The sequence below is a fragment of the Bombus terrestris genome, chromosome 3 (genome assembly GCF_910591885.1).
Source record: "Bombus terrestris chromosome 3, iyBomTerr1.2, whole genome shotgun sequence".
In the NCBI taxonomy this organism is placed as follows: Eukaryota; Metazoa; Arthropoda; class Insecta; order Hymenoptera; family Apidae; genus Bombus; species Bombus terrestris.
In genome coordinates, this window is record NC_063271.1 from 16,361,177 (window position 1) to 16,382,752 (window position 21,576).

At 38.5% G+C, this 21,576-nt stretch overlaps 2 protein-coding genes and 2 long non-coding RNA genes across 7 annotated transcripts in view; 2 read left to right on the plus strand and 2 right to left on the minus strand.

Annotated features, from left to right (window-relative positions):
- The window catches only part of LOC125384752, a 101,941-nt gene that overhangs the window by 20,632 nt on the left and 59,733 nt on the right, over positions 1 to 21,576 (plus strand). The window lies entirely within an intron of this gene.
- Positions 36 to 1,921, minus strand: LOC125384756. The gene is made up of 2 exons (XR_007223516.1): positions 1,787 to 1,921; positions 36 to 224 (listed from the first exon to the last, which is right to left on the minus strand). It is a non-coding gene; the product is annotated as an uncharacterized LOC125384756 (long non-coding RNA).
- On the plus strand, positions 1,944 to 3,725 carry LOC125384759. The gene is made up of 2 exons (XR_007223519.1): positions 1,944 to 2,082; positions 2,276 to 3,725. It is a non-coding gene; the product is annotated as an uncharacterized LOC125384759 (long non-coding RNA).
- LOC125384753 overlaps positions 4,663 to 21,576 on the minus strand; it is a 29,999-nt gene continuing 13,085 nt past the window's right edge. Inside the window, exons 1-4 of one of the 4 annotated variants that reach the window (XM_048404617.1) lie at positions 9,118 to 9,365; positions 8,675 to 9,029; positions 6,378 to 6,544; positions 4,663 to 5,457 (exon numbers count right to left, since the gene is read on the minus strand). In XM_048404617.1, the coding sequence (XP_048260574.1) occupies positions 5,188 to 5,457; positions 6,378 to 6,544; positions 8,675 to 8,735 (498 nt within the window). In that variant the 5' untranslated portion in view covers positions 8,736 to 9,029; positions 9,118 to 9,365 and the 3' untranslated portion in view covers positions 4,663 to 5,187. Of the gene's footprint in view, positions 5,458 to 6,377; positions 6,545 to 8,674; positions 9,366 to 19,138; positions 19,170 to 21,576 lie in introns of those variants that run through there. The other 3 variants (XM_048404619.1, XM_048404616.1, XM_048404618.1) reach the window with 3 other exon arrangements.

A 21,576-nucleotide genomic window follows, 5' to 3' on the forward strand; every position in this document is an offset into this window, starting at 1 on the left:
AGGATTTACGTCGATCGATAATTCTTCCGCTATTGTATCGTTGTATTCTGTGGAGACATCGTCTTTTTCATCGTACAGAATCAATTTCTCAGCTTCTGGGTATTCCACGTCGAAGACGTCACCGGAAAGATTATAAAATCCCTGAAAATCGTGGCTTAAGGAATCGCGTTTGCTTCGTTTCCACTTTCTCTTACTTTCTTCAACTTCAAATTTATTCGATTTCCCTGTAACCGAATTATCAACGTTTTATCACATTTGCCTGTCTTATCTTCGCTATTCTCGTTACGGATAAAATGAAAAAATAGTTGCAAAATTTCTGAAATTGTAAATACGACCAGACTGGAACGTATCAACGACATATACGTTACATTGTCATGTAACGCCGTGTCATATAGACGCGGATGCGACGATACTCTCGCGTTCTAACATTTTCAATGTCTCGCGCTTTATCACGTAGCTCGCGCGGAAGTAATACGAAGATGAATCGTTGGTTTTAATACACAGGGTGTTGTTTAATCGATCGTATAATGGAGAAGGGAACGATTCTACGGTACACCAGAGATGAAATGAAATCATAGAATGCAGTGGTTTTGTAGGTAGTGCTTTATCGAAAAGATTAACCGTGAATATTTGCTCGACCTATTTATACCAAATTGATACAGAATCTTAAAATACAGACGAATCTTTCTCAATTTCCTTCGATCATCGTCTCTAGGCGTACGAAACTGCCTCGTTGAATTCGAACGTTTCTCGATTTCCTTCCACGTGTTTCTTCTTTTTTCTTCTTTTTTCAATCGCCGTTCGCTTTCTCAAAGCTGTCTTCGAACAGAATTCTTAGAACGACTTCCAATTCCTTTCGATTCGTCCAATCGTTTAGCTTTACGAAACTGTTTCGCTAAACTCCTTTTTCCACTGTACTTGCGTATCGTAACAAACTCGTCGGCGGTAACTCGCGTCGATTAACGATTCACCACCAGTGAAGTAACCGGGAATGCAGCAAACTAGTAGTCGATAGAACGAAGCGGAACGTAAGTGGAGCGAGCGATAAGAGCGATCGCGACAATCGCACGGCTCGCCGTGCGATTCCCACGCGAACGAATCATCAAATTCGAGCCAAAGATTCTCACTAACTCGAAGATTCGCGCCAGTATTTTCCACGCGCGCGTCACAGAAATTCGAACGACTTTCGCGAAAAGGACGGAAGGATAAGACGATCGAACGGATCTCGGGTCGATCGCGATACCCCCGGACAGAAGGTTTCGACGAAAAAGTGGAGTAGACGCGACGAAGGAGCGTCGTGCAGCAACTGGTGGCCAATTTATTCACCACGTGCCGTAGGAATTTAAAATTTTTCTTTCGCGCAAGAACGATCCACCATTGGAGAAAGTAGAATATAATTAATTTCGATCTCGTGTCGATCGCGACGTTCCGGATGGAACGTTTCGCCGAAGAGGTGGAATAAACGCGACGAAGGAGCGTCGTGCAGCAACCGGTGGCCAATTTTTCCATCACGTGGCACCACGTGGAAATTTAAACGTTTCCCATGAAAATGATGCACCATCGGTGAAAGTAAAATACGATAATTAATCGGTCGTCGAGTCGAACGTGATATTCCGGATAAAATTTTTCGATGAAAAAAGTGGAGTAAACGCGACGAACGAGCTTCGTGCTACGACTGGCAGCCACATGGACGGATGAACGCGGCTGGAAACGCACGCGATTGCAGCGGCGAATTGTGCGCAAGAGTAAGCGCGAACGCGAGACTGGAAAAAGCACCAGCGCTTACCGCTCACTGAAGTTCTAATAATGGCAGCTTTATGTGCAATCACCGAGAAACGAGGATGCTGGCGAACGCATTGTTCGACCCCGACCGAGACGATTTAACAAGGGCCGAGGATTTCATCTTGAACGTTGCTCTCGACCCCACCAGAATTCTTTGCTTTCCCTTGAACCGCGAACTCGAGAATATCGTATTCAGTAAGGCGACGAATCTAATGAACGGGAATTAAATCTGTTCCGACAGCTTCCTTTGCCTGGATGAAAGAATAAGTACGAGAGATAAATTATGTCAGATAATGCACAGTGAGTGATTGGCAGAAAAGTCATATCTACTTACGTGTATGAATTCTAAGTAAAATTTATATTAAACATTTCTTTTTTTGCCTATTACACACTTTTTTTTCTATTCTACGATATCTGTCACACGTTTACTCGTCTCGTCGATTAGAATTCAGTTTTATAAAATTACAGCATTTCTTCATCAAATTTTCTTCAGGGCTTTCGATATTTGCGATGCTGAGTGCGTGGTGGCTGTGCAGCTACAGCTAACAATATCCTGTATATCAGTATCTTTTATAATCTTATACAGTGGCTGTGAAAAGGTATTTATATGCGTTAGGTTGTCCCAAAAGTTTCTTTAGTTTTATAAGGAAATATAATGTTATTATTAATGAATTCTGTACGAATAAAATAAAATGGATTCTATTACTACAAAATAGATCATACATAATTCAATACAATAATATGATACAAAAAATGTACATTTATTATTTCCTCACAAAACGAAAGAAACTTTTATGCCAACCTAATGCTAATACTTACGGTATCTCTATCTTTTTCAATTTTTTTTCATCAGCCGTTACATTTCACTTTCAACTAGTGTCAATAGTTCGTAGTCATACGATAGTACTATCAAGTGACGCGAAATTTATCTGTCCATCTGCATAGTGGATGGTTTTCGACCAGTGACTTTAAGCGATTTTCCACTTTCTTCATATTTTTGCTTAGATTCCGCTTCGTTTAAAAAGATTCACATGTATCGATATGAAAATTATTGGAAGATATTCTAGCAACTTGCAAGAGTATTCAAGAATTTTTGAGCACAGTTTTTAAAACACGAGAACGTAAACAGATATTGCATGATCCTAAACGATCCAGCGTGTAAATGTCGGTAAGGCTTTTGCAGACAGAGGACAATTAATATGCTTTCAATTAATAGAATTGATTAACACGCTGGGATAAACACAATAGTAGAAATAATACAGAAATACTTTTTGTAGCCACTGTAAGTAGCTGTTGGGTACAGTATTGTTCAAAAGTAGACAGTCGCTCGATTACTTTTGGCAAAATGTACTTTACTCGCAAGATTATGCGTAAATGGACTGCAAAATTTCATAACAGTTAAACGTAAAACGGACAATAGCCTACGTTTTGTAAAATGGTTTATCGAAATTAGGAGATAAAGAATTTCAGATAAGTAAGAGTGTAAAAAAGAAGAGAAAGATGGTTTTAATATTAATTTTAAAAATATTAAAAGGGACATTTCTGATTTTCTTATCCGTTGATAAATTGTTGTTTGAATAATTGCTTCTTGGAATAAAAAATATTTCTTTCCATTTTATTTGCGTTTTACACGACGAGATGAATGGCAACGAACGAGATGCAAAATGAGAGATGCTTAGCATCGAGGCATTACGCGTGGGCGATAGATTAGTATGACTCTTTAGAAAGAAATTACATTACGCTTAACGACGATCGTTATTCTTTCCTGGAATGGTTTTATTTCCTCTTAACAAGGCGATGTCGTCTCACGTTTTCTACGAAAACAAAATAATTCCATTCTTTGCCTTAGTTTTCATTATATGCTATCGCACGATAAATCATATCCCTTTGTTCACGGATGTGGAAATTTAATTAAAACCGATTCCTAGAAACGAATATGCGTTTTCCATTGGAACAAAACCCTATATCCCGTTAGAACCTTCCAGGAATTCAAGAACTTTGTAATTTTCCGTTTGACGATGTCGGATCTACATTCAACCTAAGCTCTCTCGATTTCTACGAAAATGATAACACGCAGATTTCCAGGATGCTGTTGAAAGAACAGAATGCACGAGTATAAACTGAATGCTTTCATTTAGGCAGTGTAATTACGTTAATTGGTTACAGCTGTAAACGCGCTGGTATAAACTATATAGTTTAAGCGATTTAGTAGATACCTGATCTCGCGTTTCCTTGTTTCCAGCGAAATTTTAGTATTATAAACGGAATGCGGATGTTTGTGCGTTTGAGAGAAATGTGAGTGTGTATAAACGTCCAGGTTGTACACTCTTGTTCACGAGTATCGAAAAATATGCCGATCGTTAAAATTGTTCGCTTCCTGCAAAATAATCAAAATAATTGGAAACCAATCGGAGGATACTTAAAAATTAAAGTAAAATAAAAAGAAAATTAAGGTATAATTAATAAAAGAATATTGTACAGAGATCGTACGAAGGAATTTAAATAAAAGTTGTGTACAATTTTCTAATGTTATGTGTCCACGAGAAAATTCCCATTCTATTGGGTTTTCTCAAAAGTTTCTTTCGTTTTATAAGGAAGTGACAGATGCACATCATTTTTTGTTTTACATTATGATCCATTTTGTTCTATTAGTAGAAAACGGACCATACAAAATTCAATAAAATAATATAAAAGAAAAAATGTTGTGCATCTATTATTTTCTTATAAAACAGACAGAGACTTTTGGAACAACCTAATATGTTTCTCATTGACATCCTTGGGAATTAAGTAGAGGATAATGGAAAAATGGAAATCGATAAAAAGTATTTATTATTATATCGAGATTAATGAGTTTTTTTTTTAGAAAAGTTTGTCACTTTATACAATTTATTGGTAGTGTATTGCTATAACAATTTTTCTAAAATTTACAATTTAAATTACATTGGTTCGTTGAACGATCGAGTAATAACTTAGCAGTGTTTTAAATCTCATTCTCGTAGATTTGATTGTATTTGTAATTATTATAATTATGAATTATTATATTCTTAAGAACATCCCCTTTCTATATTGTCAATTGTTCTTTGATTTATCGACAGTAGAACGAGAACATCATTATTATTTTCTTATTTCTGAGCTTCGTATTATCGATATCGTCGTAATTTTATTGACTTATTAATCAATATTCATCGTAATATTATTATGAAACACATAAGGAATGAAACTCCATGTATACATTTACAAAATGAAAACAGCATTTTCATTGGTAATGCGACAAATCTTATGTATCGTGTTGTTGTGTAATATTACAGTATATGTTACAATGTACGTATAAACGCGTTAATGGAACCAATTATTCTCATCGGTGACTAAAATGATTCACGATCGTGTGTTATTTCGTCTGCAATGTCAGGACGGATACATGATAATTGTTAATGTAATTTGTAATATTAAAGCTAGAAACAGATCGATCCCTCTTATCGTCAAGTCGTTCGCAGCACCGGTACCGATATTGCAAAACGATTTCTCGCAGCAAGTGGTGCAAGCGGAGAGTTTTGTTCGTTCACCGACCACTATACATCCGGAGTCGCATTTGTTAGTACACTTTCTCTCCACCGACCAAGTTTGTGGACTAGACGTTGAATCTTCGGTGCTGGTAGTGTAAGAAAATCGCTTTACCTGAAGAGAAAGAAGCAAACGTGAAAGGAATATTTGCAGATTTTTAACTTTCACGATGTTCGTTATATGACATGTCCTAGCGGATCGCAAGAGACACTCGTACGCTAAAGTATAGTATTTCTTTTAATTTTGTCCGAGTACGAGCTCATTTTGGGCGGCATTAAACCACGAACTTGATAGTATCGAGCGAAAAGAGAAAAAAGAAGACTGAAAAGAAAAGATGAGAAAGAATTCTACATGTACGTAGAATGATTCTTGATACTAAAATTAAATTAATATTTGCAACAATTCCTTGTTTCACTCTGTATGACATTTCACATTGGAACTTGTAACGAACACGAGTGAGTGTGAACGTAACATATTTTTAGTCAAGGGAATATCAATTTTCCAGAATATCTCGCATCATTTCCAGAGAATACGACTCGTTCATTGTTAATTCGGTCGGTTAATATCGATTACGGATTTCGTAAAATTTTTGCCGTGTATGTGCAAATTGTACAATTATATCATATTCAATATCATTGTTGATTATCAATAAATAAGAAGAACAAACAAAAAATTGCATTTGCATATTCCCTCAAATGTGTACACCATGTACATATGTTCCTATAAAGCGGAAACAATTTCAATAAAGTACGTAATTATTATGAAACTGAATTGATCGACTATATTGAACATTTCCAAACACTAAAATCGCGTTATGAACTAAATGAAACTGTGAACTTGAACTTGAAACTTGAACAGTCTTCTTTCGCTCTCGTGTTGACGATAACTAATATCGCTTTTAGCTAGCTGTTTGCTATATTCTGTTTGCTTTAAAAGCACGCGATCAAAGCAAAATATCAAACATCTGCTGAAACACGTGCGTGACCTGTGTATAATCAACAAGCGTTTGAATCTCTGTTATCATTTGTCATTACCATACAGGTCCTTTTGTCACCAGTGCACTTGTGCCCGAAAGTGGTGAAGTTTCCGGTCAGATTGGCGCATCTCTCTCCATCTTCCATTGTATCACACTGATGACACCATAAATCGTTTGCTCGTTCCGACGCTGCGTGAGTTCGATGTTCCGTAGTTAACAGTTGGCCTGATCATCGGACACAATCAACCGACAAATACGTATTAATTAATAGAAATCGTGATTTATCCTAGATTTCTAAAGATTATTAAAATCGACGTAGGAATCGGACGTAAGACGTTGGGCAAATCGTTGTCTACTTTTTAATGCTTCGCATCTTTCTCTCTTTTATTTCTTAGAAATTACTTCCTTCTACTTCTTCCTTTCTTTCATTTTTCAAACAAATGTGTCGTGCTTTCATTAACGTCAGACTTTTGTACATTTTTGTAAAAATAAATAGATATTAGTCTTGACATTTACAGACACATCGGTGATATGCGTAAGATGAAATTTCGTCGCGTTCGTTGACAAGATTGCTAGGAAGATTGCGGAAAGGGATATCATCGAGGAAATCGTCTAATAAGGTGAAACATCGGTTTAGGTTTCTTATTTACAACGGAATTCTTCGGATGTTTAGCTTTTCCGTCGAATAGCGTCTCTAACGATATTTCGCCAAATTTTCCTGCTGTTCTTGCGATACGTCCGACGGTGAGACTTGGCAAGCAAAATATCGTAAACGTATCTGGAAATTACGAAAAATTTATTTCGATTTATTTCAATTAAACGTATTCCGAGAGCATTCAACGATTTCATTTTAAGGCATTATTAACGCTTATCCACTGACAGGTAATCAACGAAATCATACACGGGTACTTAAAAATACCTACAGTTATGAAAGATATTTCCAAGTTCGGAAAAACGCTTCCACGCAAGTTTGACCAATCGTACCAATCCTCTAGAGTTTCAGCTTCTTAACAGATTGGATCATCTCCGAAGACTAAACAGACGGTATACGACTACGTTTGCATCTATACGACAATTGGATCTACGCAAGACTGCAGATTCGATATCCACGAAATATTCTATGTATATTTCATGAAGTTAAAAATTATACTGTTTTATTTCACATCTGGTTCCAATAGAATAAGATGGATTAAACGTAATTCAATAAAATAATTTAAAACAAAAAATGTTGTGCGTCTATTATTTCCTTATAAGATAAAAGACACTTTTGGGACGATCTAATGTTAAAAATTCTCTGTGAAAGTTGATTGTAATATTCTTCTTATCTAAAGAAAAAGAGAAAATAGAAATAGATGTATTCAGTATGAATTATTTATTTTATACATAGGAAACATAGGCAAGACGGTAAATGAAAAAGGTAGCCTCGAAATGAGAATTCATCGCGAAGCTTATCACGGAAGAAAAGTCAATTAAATGCACCGTGTACGATGATCGTTGTTTACACGATTCGTAACACAAATGGCTAACACCTACGAGTGAAGGCTTCAACAGGTGCACTTTCCTCTATATGCAGTTTATATGTAGAGGAAGATCTTCGCTATAAATCGTTCCTTCAGACATCTAGTGAAAACTCCCTCAACGAAACACGCTCCTAAAACGCAACTTGCTCGTAAAACAAATAGGGCCATGTAACTGAAAGGAACCTCGAGAAAGAAAGAGGAAAATGGGAAGAAACAGAAACTTCCATTTTCCATTACAGAAACGCTCTTTGTTGAAAGAAAAATTCCTCAAATTAAAAATTCTCAAAGACGAAATACCGCCATTGTCTATCCTGGCAAATTATCTTCCGTCTTAACCAGTTACCTACTCTTGACGAGTATACTCGTCACGCGTAAAAAGCAATTTTTGCTGTTTAAACTGCAATTTCAGCGAAAACTAAAATATATTCGTAAATTTGAAGACGTTTCGACCATTTGGAAGCCAGGACCAGGTAAAACGAACAAATGAAGAGATATAAATAATTATTATGAAAAAACTATAATACAGCGTGAACAAAGTAGTTGTTCTGTCCTTTCTAACGCATTTTAGTCGCATTAGTCGCAACGGCTAACTGGTCAATACATTGTCGAGTCGATCAACTTTGGTATTCCGATCGACGTGAAAATCGGCGTGACGAATAAGGCGCAAGAATCGTTTTCTTCTCTCGCAAATACCGAAGATGGACAACGCGTATCGGCGAATTTTTAATTTCAGAAAAATGTAATTTGATTCGTGGCGAAACGTGTGAGAAACGCGTCGAATTAAAGAGGCGAAGGTTTAAGCAGCCCGACAAAGCGAGTGAAATGCGAGGCTTACCATTGATGCTTACGACCATGGAGATAGACGCGACGATCAGGAAGTACATGACAGGGTACATGTATCGGCCATGTTGATAACGTCTAGCGCGTCACATTCGAAAATAAATTCGGCTGTTTAAATTGCGATCGGCTGATGTCCTTGGCGCATTGATCGCATGCTGGTGTATGGCGGCGAGCGCGTTGCAACGCAAAACGGGCGGATTTGGGTACAATAGACAGCCATATTGAGAATAGCCGGAGTCTGCGCTGGATGGGTACAGCTGCTCCAGAAACCTTGAAGCCCAAGGAAAATCAATATCCATGGCAGCCGGAAGGTCCTGTTCGTTCAGCGGGAACGTTTGACGTCAAAGTTTCTGCGCATTCGCATCACATCCAGGAAAAAGAAAATTCACTGTCACTGAATCAATGATTTGTCGACACCGCAACTAAAATTCAACTTACAATGCCTCGAAAGCTAAAATAGTCCGACACTCGCCGTAAAAATATCTTTCGTTTCGTACGTTCATTCGAACGAAATAACTCGTCTGCAACTGTGGACCGAATCATTTGAATTTTGCTCGACGAGTTAGAGGAAATCTTCGAAATGTGTTATTTAAATCTTCGTTACAGGTCCAGCTAGAAAAGTTGTAAAAAGCTACCTTTACTTTCTTCTTCGCTATTCCGACTAATTGTACTTCTTTCAACATTTCTTTACACGTCACCTATTGTTAATCTTTCCAATTCTTCTAACTCGTAAAAAAAAAAAAAAAAAAAGAAAAAAAGGAAAGAAACAAATTGTTTGACTCAATTTTTGAAAAGTTATTCTGTTTTAAAGAACGCACCAACGCCTCCTATAGCCCGTTACACGAGACTTCGGGATTTTGTTCGTTTTGTAACGAAACACGACTATCCCGATCACATTGGTAGAATTTGAAATCATCGTGAAAGTGCAAATGTAAAAGACAGAAAATAGTTGTGGCGAATATTTGGGGGGAAAAATAGTACATAGTATAGATAGGTATTTTGAGCGTACAATAAATATCAAAAATTATTCCATTGAATATCAAGACGTATCGGTACAACAGATAATTGACTGTTTAATTAATTTCGTGAAATTAATTTCCTCCACGAGATACACCATAAAGAGCTATCTTCAACATGTTATAGACGCTAAATACTGTCCCATTGAACATTGAGATGCATCGATGTGATGGATAATTGACTGTTTAATCACTTTTGGAATCTCTGCGAAATATACATTCGCACTAAATATCTTGTTACTTAAAATACAATATAATATGTAATATGCGATATGTAATATAATATGTAAAATACACGTACACACGCGATATATTTATAAAGAAGCACGTATCAGAGTTGGAATAATTTCGTGAGCAACAGTAGACGGTAAATGTAATTTGCAAACGATCTCTTTATCAAATATCGATAAACGCGATCGATATGGAAGGGATCAGTTCTGTAGCGGCACTCGACAACAAATACCGCTACACGACACTGACTAAGCAACGGACACGGTAGCGAAGTGGTTAGCGCTCTAGGTTTCGAACGTTCGGGACCCGGGTTTGATTCCCGGCGCCCGTGATCATCCTATTTTTCTACCACGCATCAAAATAAAAGAATAATTAGCAGCGTTCCAGCAGCGACATCTACAGCCGGCAACTACTACTATCACCGACGACAACAACATAACGCCATACACGCCTCAGTTCTTATGCTGGCCAAATATTCCGTCATCATTCAAACATCCATCGAAACTAATCCCAGTACATACCATTCGAATAATCGAGTAACTTCGTTATCGCGTATGATACAGTGCACTTACTTGATTGCAATGATATCTCAACGATTATTAACAGATACCAAGATGTCTCGACAGTTGCAAAAATCTTTTATAAATAAATTACACGTGGCTCGCGAAGCTGTTTCAACGTTGCTGGAAACTTTTTGCGTATATGATATACGAAGCATTTCGAAATGATCATTGCAGCACTGTAGCGAGACACGCCTAACTTGATCGTATCGGTGAAATTTCAAACGGATTTGGAAGTGTGCATAGAAGTTATATTTATCAGGGACACGTACTTTCCAAAAATCATCAAACTATTCGAACAGTCAATTATTATTTAGTATGTTAATAAGCCACGATGTAATACTCTTAAAGAGTTAGAAAGAATAAATTTTCGGAAAATGGAACAATTTGACTTTCAAATGGCTCGTACGTGATGTAATCATCTGTTTGATGAACTTTTAATTGCTATCGTAGATAGGATCGTAAAATACTACGAATGTTACAGACATTGTCGTGATTTTCCTATAAAGTAACACACGACGCGTAGTCCGTTTGATGTTCGATTTGCTTGGCTCTTGTAATCCAATTTCAATAAAATTGTACAAAATGCACGTGATACGAAAGAAAATATAAAATATACAAAATACTCTTTACTTCTCTTTTTTTTTTTTTTTCTTTTCAATCATATTCTCAAAAATATGAATTTGCATCAAAATCTACAGTCTAATTAGAATATTAGAAAGAATATTCAGACAGACGATGTATATAAAGGAGATACAAATTACGACGATGAGAGAACTCGCAAGATATTTGTATCTGTGAAATTGCAACTGTTGCGTCGATAAATATCTACGCCGATTAAATTTTCGATACACTTCGGATTCTCATCGGAAAACCAGTAATAACATATTTCTATTTCGTAATATATTTCTGATATACAGAGGATGCTCTCAAAAAAATATACACCCACTTTAATTAAATGGTATCGTGAAATTGCTGCATCGTATTATTACAATTTTTATACAAATCTTCCTTTCCTTCAATTTTGTGTACATTTCGGATGTATTCCTTTCTTTTAATCCTATTAATGGATCGATAGATTTAATTTTATAAAATTGATTTTTTGAATATTTATACATTCCATATCTTTTTAAGCACCACGTCAAATGATTCTTTCGGTAGAAATAACTGCGTAAAATTACATTTTCTCTGTACCTGGGAGCTTTTGCGCGGTAAATTTTATACGATCGAAGCCCCTTTTTCGAGTGGCATGGATGCTTCGGCATGGGAAAGTGCCTCTCCATTATCGTTTTAGCTGGCTGTTTCCATTTGTATAAAATCGTCGTTATTATCGTCTTTATCACAACGAAACCATCCCATTACATCAGTGTATTTAAGGTTTCCCCACAGTTACCCCATCATTCGAGCAATCCACGTGCTTTACATAATTCTCAATATCACGTTTCCATTTTCTAACATCCGCGACTGTAGCTTTTCCAATGTCACGTACTCTTGATGAATTCTATCGCCGATTCTTACACCACCTCCCACGTTTTTAATTAAATTGTATTTTCTTTCTGTACGACTGGAACGTTGTTAGTTTCATACCAAATTCTTATTTATCGGAATTCTATTCTATCGAACAGAGAAAAGAATGTGTAGATTTTTTAAAAAGAAACTTATCCGTCACTGAGAAATGTTAGGTTCGACTGATAAAACGTACAGACACCAGAGTATTCGTGGGAGCAGTCGAACATCAACGATTCTACGATCTCGGCATATTCCACCTCAAACGCGATTCCGTAAAATTCAAACTAATCGTCCAGCGAGCTGTTCCGTGTTTTCCAAACTGAACAGATCGTGAGCATCGGCCAGCGATATGGGAAATGAAGATAATTTCCAATTGTTCGTAACATCTGACGATCATTCGACTTAAAACATAGTTCTCGCGGTCGCGGCAAACAAGTTACGCAGGCAATTTGTCAGCTGTCGAACGAGAGAGCTGGCTGGTTGTACTGCGTTGAAGCAGAGCGATTCGAAGAATGGCAGAGACGCGAAAGGGAAGCGTTCACCGAGAATACGTCCGTTTCGTCTTTCTCGTTAGACGGTGGAAATGAATTGGCGATTTCACCATGAATACTACAAAGCAAGTTAACGCTGTAACTGGCGCGAGTTTCGCGTGAAACGTAGCCTTTGACGAGGTGAAAGCCGGTTTGTTTGCGGTTTGTTTGTTTGCGCGTCTCGCCGAACAAATTCGATAACTAAAATTGTCTGGCGAAATTGTTTTACACGGGCCGTGTTCTCGGTAACGCTAACGGCTATTTAATCAAAATTGTCGGCCGCGTTTCTCGTTGGCCGTTCGATCAACCAACGTGTAATTAAAATGATAATCTTAATAGATTCTCATGGACAAAGCTAGCGAGGCTGGCAGTTGGCGAAGCGAGCTAAGCAAATAGCGAATTATATCGCGTGTTATAACTGGATCGTGGAAGTTTGCGCATATTTTTACACTGATAAATTAACCCTGCTGCTGATCCTCTAATATTTCTCGTTCGATCTCATCTATTACAAATAACAGATACGTAAGACAACATAGAAAAATATATAAGTAAATAGTATCGCGAATAATTACGAATAATTGCATTCATTTTCGTTAAAGGTAAATTATATTGTATTTACGTGCCAAGGATAGAACTGAAATTGCCGCTGATATTGATTTATTCTTGTTAAATTTCAATGTCAGAATAAAAAAGTTTAGCAGTTAGCCGTTGCGACCTCTTTGAAAAGCGTGTACCTAAAAGTGTGTCGCGAACAGTAAGCGATGGCGAGTATACTCGTCGAACACGGAGTACGGGTGACTGTTATAATACAGAATTAAGTTGTTACGAAACGACTGTTTTATTTTTCAATTTAGTACTGACGGGGCTCGTCGTAACGTAAAATACTGCCATCTCTTCGTGACGAGTATACTAGTGGAAAACGGCCAATTGGTTAAACCAGGACCAGATCACGATACCGTTTAAAGATGAAATTTGTAGAATGGTTAGAGTTAGAGAATATCGGAACTTTGTATTATTATAACGTTTACCATCGCTGCGCTCTCGATATTAACCCTTAACTGCTGCTCTGGGACTCCCAGACGATATAAACATCCGCGTAACTTCGCTCTCGAGCAACGCGTGATGTCAAGTGTATTGGTAATTTTCAATTAAGTCGCCCCTTATGACTATAACTTATAACTTCTGATCTTTGTTCCGTATAGGAGTAATTGAGAACGTACAACTTTCCTTTCGCTTTGTTTCGTCTTGTCCATTATGGATGAAAATGCGATTATAGTTACGAAACGAATCATTCTTCGTTGATCGCGATACAATGGAAATGTTTACAGCTAACGTTCCCGAGTGCTTCGAATAAAGAAAGAACGATGCAATACGATACTCTTTGACTTATAAATAACTTTCCTTTGAGACCAATCCGTGGATCAATTTTCTGGCTCCGCAGACGCAATGTTACACGTAATCCTAGGAATCGTGAAGTTTTCAGTCTTTTCTAATATTATTTTTCAAGTTGAAATTCAATCTATTGGACGTAGGAATATTTTTACTGTAAACTATTAGAAAAATTTTTTTTTTTTATTTATTAGAATATTTACAATCAATTCTCGTTGAGAATTTTCAGTAACTTAGTTTGGCGTGATACAATGACATGGATTATAATAGTTTTATATTGTTGGTTCTAGTAGAAACTAAGGATTTAGTCTAGAGGGTATTTTCTTTTTAGTCTGCGGATCTGGTCCGTCGTGTCCAGTAGTTGGGTGACTAGTGGGTTGTGGTGGTTGTTGACTCTTGTGTTATATCTGCTTCTGGACTTGTGTATTTCATCTTTGACTGTAGGTATCTTGAGGTCGCGGTGGATTGTTTCGTTGGTAACATACCAGGGTGCATTTAATAGGGATCTTAGCGTTTTCGATTGGAAGCGTTGGAGTATTTCAATGTTGGAGTTACTTGCTGTTCCCCATAGTTGGATTCCGTAGGTCCAGACAGGTTTTATTACGGTCTTGTAGAGGGTTATTTTGTTCTGTATGTTTAGTTTGGAGCGTCGGCCCGTGAGCCAATAGAATTTTCTTAGTTTTTCCTTTAGTTGCTTTGTTTTTTCCGAGATATGTTTTTTCCAGGTTAGCCTCCTGTCCAGGGTCATGCCCAGGTATCTTACGGAGTCCTTGCTTGGGATTATTGTGTTGTTAATGGTGACCTGGGGGCAGGTTTGTTTTCGGAGCGTGAAGGTTACATGGGAGGATTTTTTTTCGTTTATTTTAAAACCCCATTTTTGGAACCACTTTTCCATGGAGTCGAGACTTCGCTGGAGAGTGGATGAGGCAATTGCCGGGTCTGCGTGGGTAGCTAATAGTGCTGTGTCGTCGGCAAATGTTGCTATTGTTACCTCGTTTGGTACGGGTAAGTCGGCAGTGTAGATGGAGAATAGTAGGGGTCCGAGGACACTACCTTGCGGTATGCCGGATTCTATTGGGAATGTTGCGGAAGTGGCGCCTAGACATTTAACTATGAATTGTCTGTTGGTTAGGTAGGATTTTAAGATGGAGTAGTATGGGTGGGGTAGGATTTTTTTAAGCTTGTAGAGTAGCCCTTCATGCCATACTTTATCGAATGCCTGTTGGATGTCTAGGAATACGGCTGAGCAGTATTTTTTCTTTTCAAAGGTTTGGCTGATCATGTGGGTTATGCGGTGGATTTGCTCTACTGTTGAGTGTTGTTTTCGGAAGCCGAATTGGTGATCTGGGAGAGTTTTCAATTCTTCTAGGAGTGGAAGGAGACGATTCGTGAGCAGCCTCTCGAATAGTTTAGACAGGGTAGGTAAGAGACTGATTGGGCGATAGGAGCTGGCTTCATATATTGGTTTACCGGGTTTGGGGATGAGGGTGATTAGTGAGATTTTCCACGCCTTAGGAAAGTGTTCAAGGCGGAGGATGGCGTTAAATATTGATGCGATGAGTGCAATCCCTTTTATGGGGAGTTCCTTGATTGCTTTATTTCCTATTAGGTCGTGACCTGCTGCTTTCTTGGGGTTTAGGCGACGGATAGCTTCTATGATCTCTGCAGAAGTGAAGGGTTGGATAGGAGGGGACATTTGGAAGGGAGTGTGCAGGTATTCGGTGACGTCCGCTGCAGCTATGGAGGAATGGGGTTGGAATACTTCAGTCAAGTGTTTGGCAAATAGGTTGGCTTTTTCTATAGGGCTACGCGCCCATCCACCCTGCGGGCGGCGGATTGGAGGTATTATTTGTGGGGGGCGCGTGAGTTTCCTGGAGGCTTTCCATAGTGAGTAGTTTGAGTCGGCTGTGGGGGACAGGCTGGCGAGATATTTGTGAAAACGGTCATTATTGTAGTTCTTTATGGTTTTGGATAGTTTTCTAGTTGCGTTGTTTAGTTTGCGTTTGTCCTCCGGTGTTCTATGGGTCTGCCATATCCTTCTTAGTCTACGTTTTTCTGCTATTTTTTTTAATATGTACTGGGGGTATTCGTGGTTGCTGATGGACGTTTTTGCCGGTGTGGAGACGCGGATAGCGTTTATTATGCTCGCATTTAGGTATTCCGTGGCTGCTTCGATTTCGTCATTGGTTTTTAGTGAGGTTGAGGCTGAAGTTGTGTGGGTAAAGACTTCTCTAAAGAGCTGCCAGTTGGTGTGTTGGTTATGAATGGAGCCATTAGGTGTATTCTCGATGATAGTTGAACTGACTGTTACTATCACGGGGGAATGATCAGAGGAGAGATCAGCCGAGGAATTGATTAGGACGTGTCTTGGCGAGATATTTTTAGTTATGAAGAAATCAAGGAGATCGGGTATTTTGTTTGTGTCGGTGGGCCAGTGTGTGGGTTCGTATGTGGTAAGGTAGTTGAGGTTGTTGGATATTATGCTGTTGAGGAGGTTTTTGCCTCTTACTGTAACCAGTCTGCTACCCCATTGGGTGTGTTTAGCGTTGTAGTCTCCTCCGGCTATGCATCTGTTGCCCAGGGTGTCCAGGAAGTGGTCGAAGTCTTCTTTGGCGATGGAGTGTCTGGGAGGGCAGTATACAGCTGAGGTGGTGATTGTACCATGACAGTCTTCTATTGCTACGTTTGTTGCTTGGAGGTAGTCTTTCTGGAATGGTGGAAGTTCGTAGTGCTTGATGTTTGACTTGATTATGATTCCGGTGCCGCCGTGAGCCTTTCCGCTGGGGTGTTGGGTGTGGTAGAAGTTGAAGCCGTGTATTTTGAGGTAGTTTTTGTCGGTGAAATGGGTTTCGGATATGAGCATCACATCGATTTGCTGTTGTTTTAAGAATAGTTCTAGCTCAGATTTGTGCTGAGCTAGACCGTTGGCGTTCCACAGAGCTATTCGCATTGGTTTTATTTTGCTTCTGTGCTTATGAATTTGTCCATGAAGAGTGTGAGTAGTGACAGCAAGTTGTTAATTTGCTCAGTTTGCTTCTCGATAAGTTTTTCGAGTCTGGTAAAGTTGTCTGTGCTTTGTGGGGTGGGAATTCTATTTTCTGTGTGTACACTGTGTGTTTTCGAGTTGTATACGTTTCCTTGCGTTGCCTTCGCATAGGATACTGTTGGTGAGGTGAGTTTTTGGGGTTTAGGTTCTTGTATGTTTGTGTCCTTGGGTCTCAGTTTTGGATACCTTATATTATGTAGCGATTTGTAGGCTGAGCATCCTTTGTAGTTCGCAGGATGCTCTCCTTGACAGTGGATACACTTGGCGGGGGTTTCCGGGGGTTTAGTGCATTGGTCAGTGGGGTGATTACCTGCACATTTTACGCACCGGAAGTTGTGATTGCAGTATTTCTGCGTGTGGCCGTACCTTTGGCACCTTTTGCATTGTATTATTTCTTTCTTTACAAGAGGTGGCTCGAACTTAACTATGGAGTTCATCAGCCGATTGATATTGTAGATTTCTTTGTTGTTTGTTTTTTGTTTTAAGTCTATAAAGAATAAGGATAGTGGGTTTTTTGTGATTCTGTGCTTAATGTTGCTGATATTAGTTACTTCGTGGCCGTGGTTTGACAGTTCGCACTTTAGTTCGTCTAGATCAACTGAGTGATGGATGTTGCGTAGCACCACTCGAAATGGTCTTTCTTGTTTGAGCTGGTATGTGTGGAATTTAGCGTTTAATGTTTTTAATAGCTTGGTTAACTTTCTATAGGCGTCTGGGTGGGTCGGCAGTATTTTCACGTGGTTGTTGTTAATCTTTAACTTGTAGTCCTCTTTGCTGATTTCTTTTTCGATAGTCTTAATCATTGACTGAATGTCGATTACGTCGTTTATGAATATCGGTGGGGGAGGGGGAATTCTTTGATTATGGAGATTGTTTACCTTTTCGGTTGTAATCATGGAGTCTTCCGTGGACTCCAGTATTGAGAATCTATTGTAGGTGGTCACTTGGCTGGCTGATGGTTTGGTTTGATTCTTGTTTACGTTTGTCATGGTCGGTTCGAGCTTCCGTTTTTTCGTGTGCTGGTCGTTTACCAGGATGGATGTGTTGCCCTCTTGCCACGGGGGAGGAAAAATGGCGGTGTGATAATTTAGCTCCGGGGAGCCTGTTGGAAATGATAGAGCCATCATCGAGCTAGTTAATTCAGTGTGAAAGAACTAGTCGAGAGGCTGTTAACCCCTGGCTAGGTTAGTTGGATTCGCTTTCGACAGATGGGCGTCACGTGGAGTTTTGTGAACTTCACAGGGCACTGGGCACACGTCTGCACGTCTCGGCACTCAGCAGCAACTGGATGGTCACTGCTGCTTTGTGGACTTTGCCGGGCACTGGACACACGTCTGCACGCCTCGGCACTCACGAACGAACGCTATTAGAAAAATGTCCATCGTATAATCGACGAGCATCGCGAGAGTAATATCCAGGCTTTAAATTCTAAAGCTCGTTACCGTACAACTGTAGTAGGCAACGTCGTTGCTCTAAACACGTACGTAATTTTGTTCACATTGTATAACCGATAACTATTTTCTTTTTATTATTTCTTTTTATTCGAATGTCCTTCAGCTTTCGCTTTACCACCGTACATCATCCCTACGTCATGCACCGATACTATTGTAGTATCGTGGGCAAAAGGCCCAAGATATCGGCCGAACCGTATACAAAGTGGCGAGAGCCGTGGCGCCGTCGAGTACATCAATGTGTCGTCGGTCCTTTCAAGTGGACAGTTTTGTGGAAAGAGCCTGCGTGACCCTGGCCACGGGGTTTCGGGACACGTGTTCGATGGGACGAGAAAAGACAAAGAGACGCTAAGGGTAGAGTTAGTTGAGACGCCAGCGAGAACGAATGCAAGAGGCGTGCAGTATGGGTTGAGAAGCGAGAGCGTGCGAGTGCAGATGCCGAAGACGAGAGTTGTAGAGTTGCTAGCGTTGTAGAGAGATCGAGTTGTTAGTTATAGAGTTGATTTTATAGAGAGTGATTATAGTTAGTTATAGAGAGTGATTTGAACGGAATAAGACTTTAGTGTTTTAGTTCAAGTTGAACATTTATCGTTCTCTGTCCAATTAATCTTTGTTATTTTTATTTATCTTAATAAATAGTATTAGGAGAATTTTACAAACCTAAATTATCCTAATCCTATCCTTTTTTCGATACTACACTATTTTTCTTTTACACTGTGACACTTACTTCTCTGCTTGACCATGCGATCCTGATCATCATGCAAATGGTCTAAGACTGTTGTCGTAATACTCTACGGAATAACTAAAATTGTTGTATCGTTCTAACACGTTATAGATTTTATTAAAGAGGAACGTTTACTCGATAGAAGACTCAGATTCATGAAATAAGACACCGGTTTTCCCTGACGCCACTTTACGATATAAATAATTAAATTTTTTCTCCCTCGTATATGGAAAGCTTAAAATACTTTTCCTGTATTATCTATGCCAAATCTCCTGTCAATTTCGTTACTAAAATAAATGTTACAGTTATCAGCAATAATCGCCTGCACTCGACTATACGTTTCTTTAATTAAAAATTTATCAAAGCGAAGTCTTCGATTCTTTAAATTCTGCAAAATTTGATGAAACGCGCAATGACTCGAAACTTCTGACGAGTAATGTACGCGAAAGACTCTGTATACTCGTTAGGTCGTTCCTTAAACGAGAAACAGATCGAACTGTTTGCGTTCGAGTCAAACGTAAAGGGAAAAGATTAAATTTCCTAACTTTCCGTCGATAGGATCTTCATCGACGTTTATGACAGTTGACTTCTCTTAATTAGCGAAGCTTCAAGCTTTCGATATTTCCAAGTTTCAATAATTCTCATTCTCCGTTCGCCTTTCAATGACCGTTATTAGCGTGAGCGTGTGTCAATAATCAAAGCGAACGATGCTCTTTTGAACCTTCCTTTCCTCTTCCATTCGTCTTCCTTTTCAGAACGGAATAATGGCTAGATCTACTTTACTCGTTGCGCTGATTTAACGAGCGCGTGTTTATTCTCTCTTTATTCTTCGTCTGCTTCTGCCCTCGCATCTGTTGAACATCGATTCGATTGCTGAACTCGACTGTGTGATTCTCCTATCAGGAACGACATTTGCGTCGGGATATACATGTTACGGTCGTTCTTTAAAATTCTTCTAAATTAAAAGTTCCTTAAAACTCTCCTAGCTGCAAAGTTCTTCTCCTGAAAGAGTCGCGGTAAACGTGGATATCTGACGTTACGCGTTCGTTAACGAGCATCTCTTATGTCAAATATTACAAAGCAACGATTTACCCAAAATATAGAAATATCTTCCGAAATAGCGGACTCATCGTTAGATTATTAGATCGCGGATGTTCGTGCATTTGTGGGAATTTTAAAAATGCAAAAGTCCATGAAACGTTTAGGAAACGTAGAGGATGAAATAAATCTCTATCCGTTTCGGTTTATTCAGTCGTATTCGTGAAAGTAGCAAACTGCACGAACATACGTATATTATTATTATTATATCTTGTTTTTGCGAGAAGCATTTCTCTTGCAAGCATTTGTCTTTTATATTTCTTACTTTTGGCGTTCCGCGTACTTATAGGAAATTGCAGCTTAATCGTTGCAATAAAACTTATCGCTTTCTATTTTCCGTTTCTGCACATCTTCGTAAATTTATCGCATTAGCGACGTGAAGTATAACGGACGATTGATCGTAAATTGAAATCACAAATTCCCCATCGACCATTTCACAACAGACTGCCGCAGTTGCATGTTTTATAGGGGTGAATAGCCGCAGAGAAATCGATTCCAGTTCTACAAGGGACAAATGTTATTGCTTTCATTTGAGCGCTCTGCCTAAGTATATTGTTCGTGGATTTACTGCAACTATGTTTGGGATTCTGAATTGCAACCTCCCAAGAGAAAACTTCGAAATGCTCTAAATATCGTATCGGCTACTTTCACGTAATGATATATTTGTTTTTTGACAAATAAATAAAGAAAAGAAAAGAAGAGTAAAATACACATCGAGAGTATTTTACCTCGAATACGTATTCAAGGATTATTTGCAGATTTTTCAGACCAAAGATACTTTTGTAAAGTGTATAATCATTTATCTGGAAAGTATTAAAAGTACTTCGTTTCTAGTAGGATTATATAATATCAATATCGTATTTAGGAAGTTGTGAAATTGCGAACTTATTAATAGGAAACACCATATAGATACAGAGAATGAAATTACTGATCGATACAGAGGATATTAATTCATTTAATATCTTGGCGATAGCAGATGATCGCTTTGCAATTAATCAGTACTCTGCAATTTATAATTGGATATAATGCAGTTAATTATTTAAATCAATTGTTACGTGTATAAAGATTGATAGCAGGTATTTATAACTTTTCTGCCATTTTCACATTAAGCATGATGAAGCAGTTGAATGATTAATTGATTCTCTTTAACATAGCCATGAGGGAGACGAATTTTTTTAAAAAGAAATATTCTCTTACCAACTACCGTCGGTAAAATACCGAGCGTAGGATTAAACTGTTAGTTGTGAAAACTATTAATATTAAATTAACGTTCGTTGGAATTATATTTTCAAAGTCTCATCTTTATGTATACTACCTGAAGTATAATATTTCTCCAAATAGTG